The sequence below is a fragment of the Hypomesus nipponensis genome, chromosome 27 (assembly GCF_054491055.1).
Source record: "Hypomesus nipponensis isolate SF chromosome 27, ASM5449105v1, whole genome shotgun sequence".
Lineage (NCBI taxonomy): Eukaryota > Metazoa > Chordata > Actinopteri > Osmeriformes > Osmeridae > Hypomesus > Hypomesus nipponensis.
This window is the reverse complement of record NC_140387.1, coordinates 12,324,699-12,339,817: the sequence shown is the minus strand read 5'-3', so window position 1 is coordinate 12,339,817 and position 15,119 is coordinate 12,324,699. Positions and strand designations below refer to the sequence as shown.

Here is a 15,119-nt window from a genome sequence, read left to right as displayed (position 1 = left end):
CTTAAGTAAACGTTAGCCTACCCTGGTGGCTGAGTTTCACTCATTGCTGTTGGGCTGGGGGTCAGACGTAGCGTCCTCTTGAACACCTCACCACGAATCCAAATGAAGATAATTTTGCCAGTTTTGCCACCCTTTCATCCTGCTCTTTTCGTGCGTGCCGCTTCCTGCAGCCACTTTTGTGTTTTTGAATGAAGGGCATGGGGTAGCCTACTTACCGCAATTACTCAACATGCAACGCAATGCAACACAACAGAATGGCAAACGATCACAACGCGTGGGTGGGCTATAGAATCTTTGACAACATATTACACAGACAATATTACTTAATAAAAACTAAATTCGTTTCATTCAGCAAAAGGCAAATGAGGCAAAATGAATTATTTGCTGTTGTTAAGACTGACTATTGTTAAAATGTTTATTGGACAGGTGAGAATAACTGACACCATAATTGAGAAATGTTTGCGAATTGATCGGACTGGATCATATGTTAACCTTTCTGTGATTTATGCGGAGCGAGGGGCCCGGTCAGTTCTTCAGGTAGAGTTCTCACTTGAGATCGAGGACGGGCCCCCTTTCGCCACGGGCCCTAGTGCAGCTGTACTCCCTGCACTCCCTATAGTTACGCCACTGCATCACATAATGGTGTTCAAATGATTTGGCAGTAACATGGAGTGGTGTGGATGTGTATTTAATATGTGGGGAAAGAAGCAAACCTGTCCCACCACCCCGCCCGGTTGAGCGGGGTGAGTGAGTGAAGGAGTGGTTGACGGAGAGCAGCTGGAGTTGCAGTGTTCTCTGGGCGGATCCACATCTCTGTCAGGGCAAGGGTATGAAGAGAAGCATGAGATGCAAACGCCGGGATGAAGTCTGCCTTGTTCACAGCAGACTGGCAGTTCCAGAGCCCTAAAGAAAGAGAGAGGGCAGGTGGAGAAGATCTGGATAGGTAGTGAAGGTTAGAAGTTGACCGTATATACTTCGTGACATATCTACGTCTACGGGTAGTGTAATGAACAGGAATGCTAAGGAAACACATGCAGCTACCCGAGCTGTTAGGACCAATCAAATTGTCAGGGCGGGCTTTATACGATGATGGACAGATGATCAAAAGTAACGTAATCAACAACGTCACCAAACGTCACCGGTTTTTCCTGTCTGACGACATACCGCGCTGCACCTGAGCTGCTCCAAACTTTTCCCAAACTTTTTCTTGTTAACCGCTATTATATATTAATTCGTTTATTCATTTATTTTGTCTTTACCGATTTAATCCATACATCTACTGTCTAGTTATAGGTTTACTCGGCGCGGCTTTCTTCCTTGGAGCTCGACGCTACTGTTCCCGTTGAACTAACCAACTCAACGCTCTTGACGGATTATCTTGGTTGGCATAAACTATTCACGTAAATTAACTATAATGTTTCACGACCACTCACTTTGTCCTACATGTGCCATTTTGTTCGATAAGTTGACTCTGTTAGAGAGTCGCGTTCAGTCGCTTGAGGAAGAACGTATGCTAGTAACTTTAGATGCGACTGGCGCAACATCACAGACAGGGAGTCCTAGCGTGAGGGAGAACTCAAGTTTAGCCCCACCGGTTTCACCTTTGCAGCATGGTGGGAGTGGGACTCCTCAGACGTTAGTGATCGGTGACTCCATCACTCGTAACATTAGATTAGAGCAACCAGCGACAGTTTACTGTGTACCGGAGGCCAGAGCTACCGACATAGAAGCTAATCTTAGGGTGCTGGCTAGCACTAGGGCTAAGGCAAAGGCCCAAGCTAAGGCACATGGCGCACGCACTGATGATAGGTATAAGAATATTGTCATTCATGTCGGCACCAATGATGTAAGGCTGAGGCAGTCAGAGGTCACGAAGGTTAATATAGCTCGGGCATGTGACCTTGCTCAAAAGATGAGTCGGCATCGAGTAATAGTCTCTGGCCCACTACCTGTTAGGGGGACTGACGAGATCTACAGCAGGCTTGTCTCTCTCAACCGCTGGTTGGCTCGCTTTTGCTCAGAACAGGGTTTAGGATTTGTAGATAATTGGTCTCGTTTCTGGGCCAAACCTGGCTTGTTGAAAAGTGACGGGCTCCATCCTAGCTGGAGAGGTGCTTTTCTTTTGTCTAGGAATATTGAAGCTATTTTAGAGCAGGCCTGACACTCACTAGAACAAGCCGGGCCACAGTCTCTTAGAGAGTCTGATAGATATGTTGATAGGCATGTTGTGAGCTGTTGGGGGCCCGATAGCTCAGCTTGTAGTGTAGCCAGCGTGGATGCTGATGTTGTTTCTCCCATTGAGACGGTGTCTGTCCCCCGCCATTTTTCCAAATTCCGGCCCTCAATTATTAGGAATTATACCAATTTGATATGTATTCAGCCTTGCTCCCCCATTGCTCTTCCTACTAAGTTTTGTGATAGCAGTGCCACCTTTTCAGAAGGATTACCTACGTCTAAAGCTGCCAAAAACCCATACTGGAATGTTGGGCTCCTAAACATCAGATCTCTATCCCCAAAGGCCGTTTTGATTAATGATCTGATGTCTGAATGCAACCTGGACCTGATTGGACTCACCGAAACCTGGTTAAAACCTGAAGAATATTCCTCCCTGAATGAAGCATCGCCTCCGGATTTTGCGTACTCACACATCCCTCGTGTCTCAAAGAAAGGTGGCGGTGTTGCTATGATATATAAAGCTAGCTTCGACCTTAGCCTAAAATCTCTAAATACCTTTAAATCATTTGAGATAATTTGCATGAAACCACCAACTACTCTAAAAAGGACTAATTCTTCTACTATTGCCCCCCCTCCCTCATTTAGTTTAGTTACTCTATACCGGCCCCCCGGCCCGTATTCCCTCTTCCTAGAGGAATTTGCAGATTTGAGTGCTGATCTTGTGACATATACTGATAATGTCTTAATTATGGGTGATTTTAACATCCATGTGGATGACCCAAAAGATCCTCTAAGTAAGGCCTTTACTGCTCTATTGGATTCCACAGGTCTCACTCAGGTGGTTTCTAAACCTACCCATCTTCACTCGCATACATTGGATTTAGTTCTCACACAGGGAATCAAGATTAGTGACATCATTGTCCACCCCCACAATCCTATATTATCAGACCACTGCCTGGTTACCTTTAAAATGGATCTCTACCAGAGCCTTGAAGGCACCCAGAATATTTCTACTAGCCGCTGCATAACCCCAAACACAGCTATGGAACTGGCTAATATTCTACCTGCTGCACTAGAAGCACTGGACGTCCCAAATAAATCATTAAATGCTAAAACAAGGGATCTGAATTTGGTTCTTCAGTTATCCCTAGATTCTGTTGCCCCACTCAAACCAAGGAAAAGAAAAGACAAGAAAATGGCTCCATGGTATTCAGAGGAAAGCCGCACTCTCAAGAGGTCCACTCGAAAATTAGAGCTTAAGTGGCGTACCACTAAATTGGAGGTTTTCCGCCTGGCCTGGAAGGACAGCCAAATTGAGTACAAGCAAGTCCTCATCAGGTCCAGATCAGAATATTTCTCGAAATTGATTAGTAAGAACAAACACAACACAAAGTTCCTATTTGATACTGTTGCAAAACTCACTAAGAAAAGTACACTCTGTGTTAGTTCAGATCTCTCTCCCAATGATTTCTTAGATTTCTTTGACCAAAAAATCTATGCAATAAGGGAAAAACTACAGACTAGGCCTGGAGGAGTGGCCATCAACACGGAATTTGACTCTATACCCAGCATGCTGCATGTTGAGGCTCTTACTCACTTTAACCCTATTTCTATGGAAGCGTTCATCGAGCTGGTAGATTCCTCGAAACCCATCAGCTGCCTTCTTGATCCCCTCCCTGCCAAACTTTGTAGGGAACTTCTCCCTATTATTGGACCTCCCATGCTTAGTATTATTAATGAATCTATTATAACTGGACAAGTCCCTGACAATTTCAAACAAGCTATTATTAAGCCCCTTCTTAAAAAACCAAACCTGGATCCAGGTTGTATTAGCAACTATAGGCCAATTTCAAATTTGCCATTTCTCTCCAAAATTTTAGAAAAAGCTGTGGCACAACAGCTAACTGAGCACCTCTCCTCAAATCAGCTTTATGAACCTCTCCAGTCTGGATTTCGTCTTCACCACAGCACTGAAACTGCATTAGCTAAGGTAGTCAATGATCTATTATTAGCCTCTGACGCGGGCTCTATCTCTGTTCTGGTTCTTCTAGACCTTAGTGCAGCATTTGACACTGTGGAATATGAGATTATCCTGGAGCGTATGGAGAACTATGTTGGGATCTCTGGTACTTCACTTCAGTGGTTTAGATCGTATCTATCTGATAGATCACAATATGTCCACTATGATGGTTGCTCATCCAGGAGCACTACTGTAAAATACGGAGTACCACAGGGTTCAGTTCTAGGCCCTCTGTTATTTTCACTCTATATGTTGCCTTTAGGAAACATAATTAGAAGCTCTGGGGTAAATTTTCACTGTTATGCAGATGATACTCAGCTATACATGTCCATAAAGCCTGGAGAATTTCCACATGCTATGGAAAAATGTGTTTCCGGGTTGAGAACTTGGATGACAGCAAATTTCCTTCTTCTTAATTCGGATAAAACCGAGGTTCAAATTTTCGGCCCTAAAAAATACAGAAATAATTTATCCAATCTGACCTTAAACTTAGATGGTGTCAAAGTATCTCAAAGCCAGTTGGTAAAAAATGTAGGAGTCACATTGGACCCAGACCTTTTGTTTGAGTATCATATTAAACAAATCACCAGAACTGCATTTTTCCATCTACGTAATATTGCCAAAATACGAAAATTCCTCTCAAAGGATGATGCTGAAAAACGAATACATGCTTTTGTTACGTCCCAATTGGACTACTGCAATGTGTTGTTCTCTGGCCTCCCAATTACCTACTTGAAAAATTTACAGCGGGTACAAAATGCTGCTGCTAGACTATTGACAAAAACAAGAAAGTTTGATCATATAACCTCTACTCTTATCTCTTTACACTGGCTCCCTATCCAAGCCAGAGCTGATTTCAAAGTTTTACTACTAACTTACAAATCTCTACATGGATTGGCACCACTGTACCTCTCCGGTCTCCTTGTACCCTATTGCCCCGCAAGGACTCTAAGATCTCAAGATGCCGGCTATCTGGTAATACCCAAAATTAAGAAAAAACTGCTGGAGGTAGGGCGTTCTCATATAGAGCACCTCTTCTCTGGAACAAATTCCCTGTCTCAATTAGGGAGGCTGATACTGTTTCGACATTTAAAACTAGATTAAAAACGTTCTTGTTTAGTCAATCCTATGATTGTTAAATGTGTGTACTTTCTATGTAAACCTTGGGTGTGCGTTTGCCTATGTGTGTATCACATGTAACTTTTAAATTGTAATTTTAACTTATGTTCACACTGCCCATTTAAATTTTACAAATAAAGTAAACCTGTTATTGTATATTGTTACTGTAATAGTTCCGTTGCTGTATATTTTAATTGTTATAGTTTACTAGTTGGAGACAACGGGGGGCTGGTTGTTTTCATCCTTATTCGTATAAATATAACCTATTTTAGAGTTGTTTCCCCCGGAACAGATTTCATGTTCCAACCAAGGGGGGCTGTCGCTGTCTTGGTGTGTGGGGCTGCATCAAATACCCTCTTAGCTTTGTTAAATTGCTGCACTAGTCCACACTTGACCGGTGGGGATCTCATTCTATTACGACTGAAACTGTTAGCTGCTCCTGGCATTCTCTCTCTGTTCTCCTCTCTGTCCCCCCCACACATCCCCTGTGGTGTGGGGGGTCTGAGCTGTCAGGACCTGCCTGGTCGTTGGTCTACCAACGCTGGACCAGGTCGTCAACTGGAAACCAGCCTCCATGACGGCCAACAGCGAGTTTCCAGGTCCCATCCAACGTCTATAAAGCCGAACAATGGATTTTTGGTGTTTCAAAACCCATTGACACTGTATGACTATGTTTAGCTTGTGTTCTGCTCCTCTCTCTTGCCAACCGTCTCTGGAGGAGGGGATCCCTCTCTGAATTGCTCCTCCCAAGGTTTCTTCCATTTTTTCTCCCGTTGGGAGTTTTTCTGGAAGTTTTTCCTTGTCTTCCTTGAGGGTTTAGGTTGGTTGAGGGGCAGTTCTATGGGGGTATGTGAAGCCCTCTGTGACATGCTTGCGTGTAAAAAGGGCTATACAAATAAATTTGATTTGATTTGATTTGACCAAAGAGCGCTTGGGTTGATTTAGTTTTCAACAAACAACATATTACTTTGCTCTGATTGGTTGTAGGTCTACCCAATTGAGTGAAGAGGCATTTTTTTCTACGAGTTCGGTTGAAACACGCCCCATAGTCACAGCCCAACGGAGAGTTATCAGACTCATATTCTGACTAAAATTATGAGTATGACAACGTCAGATTAACAGTAGTTAGTATCAGCATGTCAAAACTAACATACAGACAAGCCTCATATATTGCACATACAAACACAAAATCACCCTCTCTCCATGAGAAAAAACAATGTTAAATATAAAGATATCAATAAATATTTGTCTGTACGCATCTATATTGTATGTGGGATGGAAAATTACCAAAGTAAAAACGATTTTGTCTTTGTATATTTAATTGTCCAAATAAATATGACTTGTTTATCAAACTGCATTAATCAGAAATAAGTTACAGTTAAATTGATCATAATTTAAGTGAACTGAAGTGTATTAAAACAGAAAATTGGAAATAAAGAAAGAAGAAAACCCTTTCTGCAGAAAGCCTTTGCGTTTTCCCCAAAGATCCCACAACATAGAGGCACTTTGGCCAACCAGAAGGAAACTTAAAGGGTCTTTTGGCAGCACTTTCTAGGCTCTTTTTATATTGTCACTATCAGTAGTTGGAGGTGTGTGCTGTATTTTCAAAAGATGCATTGTTGGGTAACAGTAATCTGTCAACCCGTCCTTCTTTCACCCATTATTGTGTATCTTAATATAATAAAATAATATAGATAAGTACAGTACACAAGTATTGTTGTGTTGATCTTGCCCTTCAGTAAATATTAGTACATAAATAACACAATTGTATGTATTTTGTGCCTAAAAAGATGCCAGCTTGTTTCAAGTCCTCCACCATCATCCCTGTGCCCAAAAAGCCAAGGCCAACAGGACATAATGACTACAGAGCCGTCGCCCTGACCTCTGTGGTAATGAAGTCTTTTGAGTGCCTTGTGCTGGCACACGTCAAATCCATCACAGACCCCTTCCTGGACACACTGCAGTTTGCCTACAGAGCCACCAGGTCGGTAGATGATGCCGTTAACATGGCCCTCCACTTCACCCTACAGCATCTTGACTCCCCAGCATCCTATGCCAGGATCCTGTTTGTGGACTTCAGCTCTGCCTTCAACACCATCATCCCCGCCCTGCTCCAGGACAAGCTCTCCCAGCTGAACGTGCCCGACTCCACCTGCAGGTGGATCACAGACTTCCTGTCTGACAGGAAGCAGTGCATTAAGCTGGGAACACAAGTCTCTGACTCCCAGTCCATCAGCACCGGATCTCCTCAGGGCTGCGTCCTTTCTCCTCTGCTCTTCTACCTGTACACCAACAGCTGCACCTCGAGCCATCCATCTGTCAAACTCTTGAAGTTTGCGGACGACACCACCCTCATTGGGCTCATCTCTGACGGGGATGAGTCTAACTACAGGTGGGAAGCTGACAACCTGGTGACCTGGTGTAGCCAGAACAACTTAAAGCTCAATGCTCTTAAGACAGTGGAGATGGTTGTGGACTTCAGGAAGAACACAGCCCCTCTCACCCCATCACCGTGAGTGACTCCCCAGTCAGCACTGTGGAGTCCTTCCGCTTCCTGGGCACCATCCTCTCCCAGGACCTCAAGTGGGAACTGAACATCAGCTCCCTCACCAAAAAAGCACAACAGAGGATGTACTTCCTACGGCAGCTGAAGAAATTCAACCTGCCAAAGACGATAATGGTGCACTTCTACACAGCCATTATTGAGTCCATCCTCATCTCTTCTATCACCATCTGGTACGTTGCTGCCACTGCCAAGGACAAGAGCAGACTGCAGCATATCATCCGCACTGCTGAGACGGTGATCGGCTGCAATCTGCCTTCCCTCGAGGATCTGCACACCTCAAGGTCCCTGAGGCGAGCGAGGAAGATTGTGGCCGACCCCTCCCACCCTGGGCACTCCCTGTTCCAGCTACTCCCCTCCGGCAAAAGGCTGCGGTCCATCAAGACCAAAACTTCACGCCACAAGAACAGTTTCTTCCCATCCGCTGTTGGCCACTTTAACAAGGCCAAGGACTCTTACGGACTTTTAAATCACAATCTGCACAATGACACCCTGCACATTGCAATTCGACAATTGTATCCTTCTCTTTGCACTATCTGTATTTTTAGGTTAGATTGTAATTATGGCTACTTATATTTTATTTTTTATTCTAAATCCCCTTAGTATTAGCTAGACTTGGCTCCTCTTGTATAGTTTAGACCACATATTTTAGTTTCAAGATTCCTATATGTTAATGTATGCACCTACTTGCCAAAGTAAATTCCTTGTTTGTGCAAACATTCATGGCAAAATAAAATCCCTTCTGATTCTGATTATCAACACAAAGTTTTCTGAACACTGATATTTGATATTTATGAATAAATATATTGGAATTTCAAAAGTTTACAAAATGTTCATATTGTTTCCAGACTTAAGTTAATACTCACAGAAGTTTGCTGTAGTTTGCCTACCAGGAGAAGGTGGGCGTGGAAGATGCCATAGTCTACCTAATGCACAAGGCACACTTATCTGGACAAGGGGAAAGGTGCTGTGAGAATCATGTTTTTTGATTTCTCTAGTGCCTTTAACACCATCCAGCCCCTCAGAGTGAGTGACAAGCTCTTGCAGATGGGGGTGAACGTCCTGGTATCCTGGATCACTGACTATCTGACCGAGAGACCACAGTTCGTCAGACTGAAGGACTGTGTCTCTGAGACTGTGTTGTGCAGCACTGGTGCTCCACAGGGGACTGTGCTCTCACCAGTCCTATTCACCCTGTACACATCTGACTTCACCTACAACACGGAGTCATGCCACATCCAGAAGTTCTCTGACGACTCTGCTATTGTGGGATGTATCAGGGATGGACAGGAGGGTGAGTACAGGAGCTTGGTGGAAAACTTTGTGCAGTGGTGTAGGAATAACCACCTGCAGCTGAACGCCACCAAGACCAAGGAGATAGTGGTGGACTTTAGGAGGTCCCAGCCTCCTCTGCTACCAGTCTCCATCGAGGGGGTCAGTGTGGAGGTGGTCAACACCTACAAATACTTAGGTGTTCACATGGACAATAAACTGGACTGGTCAGCCAACATTGATGCAATCTACAAAAAGGGGCAGAGCCAACGCTACTTCCTGAGGAGGCTGAGGTCTTTCAATGTCTGCAGCAAACTCCGGTGCATGTTCTACCAGTCTGTTGTTGCCAGCGTCCTTTTTTATGCTGTGGTGTGCTGGGGAGGCAGCATAAAGAAGAGGGATGTATGGCAACTGGACAGGCTGGTGAGGAAGGCGGGAGCTGGCTCTGAACTGGACTGCCTCACTACAGTGGCGGAGAGAAGGACCCTAAGCAGGTTTCCCTGAGCACATTCAGTGGCAGACTCCTGTCACTGTCATGCTCATCTGACAGGCTGAGGAAGTCCTTTGTCCCCAGGGCCATTCAGCTTTTTAATGCCACCCAGAAGGGGAGGGGGAAGGAGATGGACTTCTCTGCATGGGTCTACCTCAGTCTGCCCTCCCCTGCTCATCTCATCTCAGTCCCATGCACAGACTTTACAACCTTACCACTTACACATTCTGCACTAGCACTTTGCTCTTTGCACTTTCCAAACACACACACACACTATCCACACCAGCAGCACCAGATCACTGTCCTCCTGGACACTGACACTCATAATCATTGCACTCTGTACAATAGGGTCGGACCTTTTCCTCTATCTGAAAACACTCTCTCTGTGTGAATATGCTCTCCCTATGTGTATGTATATGTGATTTATGTATGTATGTCGGTGACGTGTATAAGTGTATATGTGTATAAACTACTAGTGACCAAAATTTCCCTTGCGATTAATAAAGTATCCATTCATTCATTCTATTGTTGGCAGACATGGGATATCCTTTCCTGGTTCAGCCGAGCAATCTCGTACAAAATGTAATTCGCTTAGTTATACGCCGGGAGACTATATTAAGTCTGCGATTTGATGTGCTTTAGTTCCCTGATGAATACCTAAGTTAAAGGGGCAATTGACTGGGTTTTTGGGGTATTTCACACTGTTCCTTAAGGTCTCCAAATAGGGTATGTAACATTGGTTGGGTTGAAAATGGCCCGGGTGCTGTTCTATGCCCTCTGACAGATCCTCTGAAATGTTCCCGGGAAAAAACACTAGCTTTTCTCCTTTTATGGTATGCTCATTAATATTTAGATGAGCTGCGCGCTGATTGGTTGGTTATCAACGAGTGAAGCTGGGAGCAAAAACGAAACATGGCCAACACTCGCTGAAACACCGAAGTTGGAGAAATGAAATAAAAACGCGCAAATAAATCTATTGTGTCTACACAACACTGTTTTCAACAGATTGACTATATATCATTTGAAATGATAACATTACCTGTTTCCACTTCTGTTGTTGAAGCAAACTGGATTGACTTAGGTGGGTAGAACGTTAGGCTACAGCTTACCAACCAAACCATATCGTGATTCTACTCGGCTTCAGTTAGTTAGCTAGGCTAGCTCTAGATATCTTGCTGTAAAATAACATGACAAAGATCTGGACAAACATGCATCGTGAATTGTAGATTTTCATTACACATGTTATTTATTTGAATGAAACACAGCCAGGAACATGAATCAACGTTAGCCCCATTGCCAATAAACTAGGCTAAATTATCACACATTCTACCTATGCTTTTGAGTTAACTAGCAAGCTAAACTTGTTTACATGCCTACAGTCTAGGGCTCTGTTCGAAAACTTAGACAGCTGTCTTAATCCTTGATGTCTTACTAGACAGGTGTCTAACGAGACAGCTCTCTTCGGGGTAAGGTATCTTAAAAACCGTTGTTTTCGAACAGCCTATTAAGACAGGATGTACGTCATGGCGCTGCGTGTACTTATGTGCTCGCACTAGCGCGCTTTGTCAGACGGCAGTCAATTGCGTTGAGTTTATTGTCACACTAAGTCAAGTTAAGCTGTATTTAAACTTGTGTTAGATATAGGCTCAATAGCTCATAACATTTGTGTTTGTATTTCACTCATTTGATAGGATTATGATAAAACGCAGCAACTAGCTAGTGTCTGCACTGCACAGCAATGCTAGCTACTATACGTTATCGAAAAGTCGGAGCATATTTACAAATTAGGAGTGTTATCAATAAAATAAGTACATTTTCAGCAACTACACTGCCCACTTCTCGATACATTTTTATTCAGATGCTGATTTACAAGTACCGTTTAGCTGAAATATGAATCGTAAAAACTTAGAGCAATGGCGGTCAAAGGAGTCTGTTTAACTTGTTGCTCACGGTAACCCCGCGCACAGAGTTATGGGTAATACGTGCCGCCATTAAGACAGCAAGGCAGCTCATATGCTGTCTTAAAAAATGACCTTTATGTGACGTATTTCAAGGTATCTTATTAGACAGGAAGAGAAGATTTAAGACATTTCGAACAGACCTCGCTGTCTTAAAAGGAAGGAAGGAAGGACGCATTTTAAGAGTTTTCGAACAGAGCCTAGGTGTTATTAATAACAGTTACTAGCAATGCTAACTTATCCTGTATCTAGAACCTGCCTTTCTCCAGTTCTTTCAAATAGATTATCTAGACAGGCGTTAGCAATAGGCCAGACTGCTGTTCGTTTTCTGGCTATTTTTCGGAAGCTTCCCTTCTAATGCTGACTACAGCTAGTCTAGCTAGAGTCATTTGATGTGTGTAGAAAAGTATTTAGCATTCTACCTGGTATGCTATATACAGGAAACGTTAGCATTGCTAATAACTGTTAGCACAACATCATACAGTCCTTATAGCTTGCGGTTGCAATGAGCATACGGTCGGAACAGCACTTCTTTCCAGGTTCAGCTTCCTAGCAAATCCTGCTTGAAATTGTCCAAGGTTGTCAAAACTGTCTTGGGTGAAATGTTCAGAGCAAATGAATGATTGAGTGTCGAACTTCGCCGGGATCTTCTCATAGACAACAGCAGCCATGCCTGTTGAATGTTTGGCTCCTTGGGAAGACTGTGAGTGTTAGCCTTCCCTGTACAGCCTGGAACACAGCATTTACGACCGTGGTCCATTTTCAATATCTTTGTTATAATTCAAAACGTTCTTCTTTGTAATTCCTTATAAGTAGCCTACACAGAGCAGCGCGCAGCTAAACTAGTATCGGAGATAGACGCTACCTCGGGCTGGTCTGGATGTAAATTCTGGGGCGTGACAAAGATACAGACCAGAGCCAATAAGAGGGCGATTACCGGTCCACGTAGGACCGGTAGCTTCGTTGAAAAGCTAGCGTTTTACAGCCAATATTTTTCTTTTTGAGATTTGAATAGGAAAGAGGTGTCAATGGACTTTGATATTCACGGTATGATCAGTTTACCCACCAAACTGTCGTTATTCATCTATGACAAGGTAAAATCGGTTTTGCAGTCAATTGCCCCTTTAACGTTACCGGTTTCCGTCACAGTCTGTAATTTATTTTAGCAACATTCTAAGCCCTTGGGCCAATACCAGAGAATGTCTAATATAGGGAGAACTGCCACTCTCGGGAAACTTCCGGGTTCTGAACTGGTAGCAGTTCCATGTGAGGGCGCTAACGAGCGAGTGCAGAATGAATGGAGGTCTATGGAGCTATACCCCTCAAAATCCACTTTTCTCAGGATATCATTTTTTGTCTAGTAATTTGAATTCTGAATTCGAAAGGGTAGGGAAAAAAAATACACACTGCTGGCTGTTACATTTTTTTTAAGTCTCCTTTCTGTTCTAAAAAGCCTTTGAAAATGTCATTGACGTCAAACACATCGTACGACCAGAGCTACTGCTTTACGGCAAGCTCTGGTCACTTCCTTTTTTCTCTCAAGGCATCGACACACAACTGACAGGTTAGGCTCTCCCTGTCAATACACATGCTAGAAAGAGTTTTGGCTTGCTTATGTTGTTGCTAATCTTGCTAATGCTCTGACATTCTGATTCCACTTCGGATGTCATCAATCGGGTGCTCTGGTCGTATTAGTCCTTCACTAACCAATCAGCATTCATTAGTAGAATGCTAGCGTGTTATAGGCAACAATGACTCACCCTGTAAGAAGTCAAAAGGACATAGGTACTCGTTCATTCAACTTTCAACCTACAATCCATGTTGAACATGCAAAAACTACAATCAAATCGGAGATTTCTCAACGACAATCAGACGAAAGAGACAAATTTAGCCGTTTAGCTCCAAAGACTCCCGTTCAACATGCACTCGCTCGTGATCACCCCCAGTGGAACTCTGGTGGAACTGCAGCCACATTCGGTACAATGGAGCTTAATAGGGAGTGGCAAGGCTCTCCTTAAACAGGCTCTGCTTATACCCAGCTAACACAGTTCCGTTGCCCTTACGTTGTTGCAACGTCATTCGATGACCAAACATCTGTTGCCGCCACGTCTTTGGCAATGTGGAAAGTGAAAGACGCCAGTTGGTCACGCAACGCCATAACCGCGACGTCGAGGCAACGGGATTTTGTGACATTGCCAGTCCGTAACTTCGACGTTAATTAAGTAACCTATATTTATCAATTCTACTTCTTATATTGGGGCGGTTCATATGCAGACCTCATTTGCCCAAAATGCTACTTGTTCTTGTATAATAGGCTACATGGTAGCCATCTTAGGAGGCATATGTTTGTGTGATGTGTAGCCTAACTCAAGCTTATCATAAACGAGGCAGCATTACCATGTAACATTTAGTAATTTTATTTCAAACAAAGTGCCAAACAGTGAATTTAAATCTTCTGCCAGTCCCCGCTACAGGTCCTGTCTGTTGGCCCTGACAATGAGCACAAAATAAGTTAGTGTCCTATCAACATAATTGCACGTGTGAAAGGGGCTATAAGTCATTTAAAAATCACATCTAAAGTAATATACATCATCAAAAAAATATTATGGGATTGTAGTTTTTTGTCACATAGCCATGTGACAGAGAGTGGACTTCTTAGAATGGTGGCCTTGCATGTGTTGTTCGAGTGAAATAAAACGTTTTGCAAACGGCATGGTAGTCATCCATTCATCAAAAAGTTATTTTGACTGTAATGCAGGATTCCAACTCATAATAGAGTTTATTTAAAAGTTGACTCTCTGAAAAAACTGTAAGTATTTGTCGAGTGAATAATTAGTTAATGATTAGTGAATGTAACTCATGTTGTGACTTTACTTGAGGAGGCACATTACTATTAACAAATGATTAATTACCGTCTCAATCCATGGATACCGCCATTGTAGAAATGAACACATGAATTACCCTGTTAACTCAGGGTTTTGGTTCACACAGTTAACTAACAGTCATAGTTTGCACGATTAACATAAGTAGTTAACTCACCTATCAGTTAATGTGTTAATGTCAATAGGAATTGATACATGATTCCAGATTCAATTAATGGTAAATCATATGTGACTCCCTATTACCAAATGATGTGTTCATGATCAGTGCATCATTAAGTACTTTCTGAGTTTTGTATTAACTGATGATGATTCATGCATTAGTTAATGCATTAATGAATAATAATTAATGCACCCTTATTGTAAAGTGTTACCATTTTCCTTTTGCTTTTAACACTATTCAACCACACTTGCTAGTAGAGAAACGTCTTTCTGACTTCAATCTTGATATGAATATTATTAGATGGATCTAGACTTTATGACAGAAAGATCACAGTGTGTGAGAGTTAATGGCGTCCTTTCAGACAAGCTCCATTCATCCACTGGCTCACCCCAAGGTTGTGTACTCTCTCCTCTTCTTTATATGCTCTACACGAATAGTTGCCAGTGTAAGTTTGAGAATAGAAACATCATAAAGTTTGCA

At 42.9% G+C, this 15,119-nt stretch overlaps 1 protein-coding gene and 1 pseudogene across 1 annotated transcript; one reads left to right on the top strand and one right to left on the bottom strand.

Moving 5' to 3' along the window:
- Nucleotides 1–1,414: 1,414 nt before the first annotated feature.
- On the top strand, nucleotides 1,415–2,692 carry LOC146220824 (uncharacterized). The gene has a single exon (XM_084694102.1). The coding sequence runs from the start codon at nucleotides 1,415–1,417 to the stop codon at nucleotides 2,159–2,161; it is 747 nt and encodes a 248-aa protein (XP_084550228.1). The 3' UTR covers nucleotides 2,162–2,692.
- Nucleotides 2,693–6,890: 4,198 nt separating this feature from the next.
- Nucleotides 6,891–8,093, bottom strand: LOC146220823 (uncharacterized; annotated as a pseudogene).
- Between the last annotated feature and the right edge of the window lie 7,026 nt (nucleotides 8,094–15,119).

Bases quoted from the DNA above. Each gene is read 5' to 3' on its own strand.
- LOC146220824 (XM_084694102.1), top strand. From the start codon at position 1,415: ATGTTTCACGACCACTCACTTTGTCCTACATGTGCCATTTTGTTCGAT.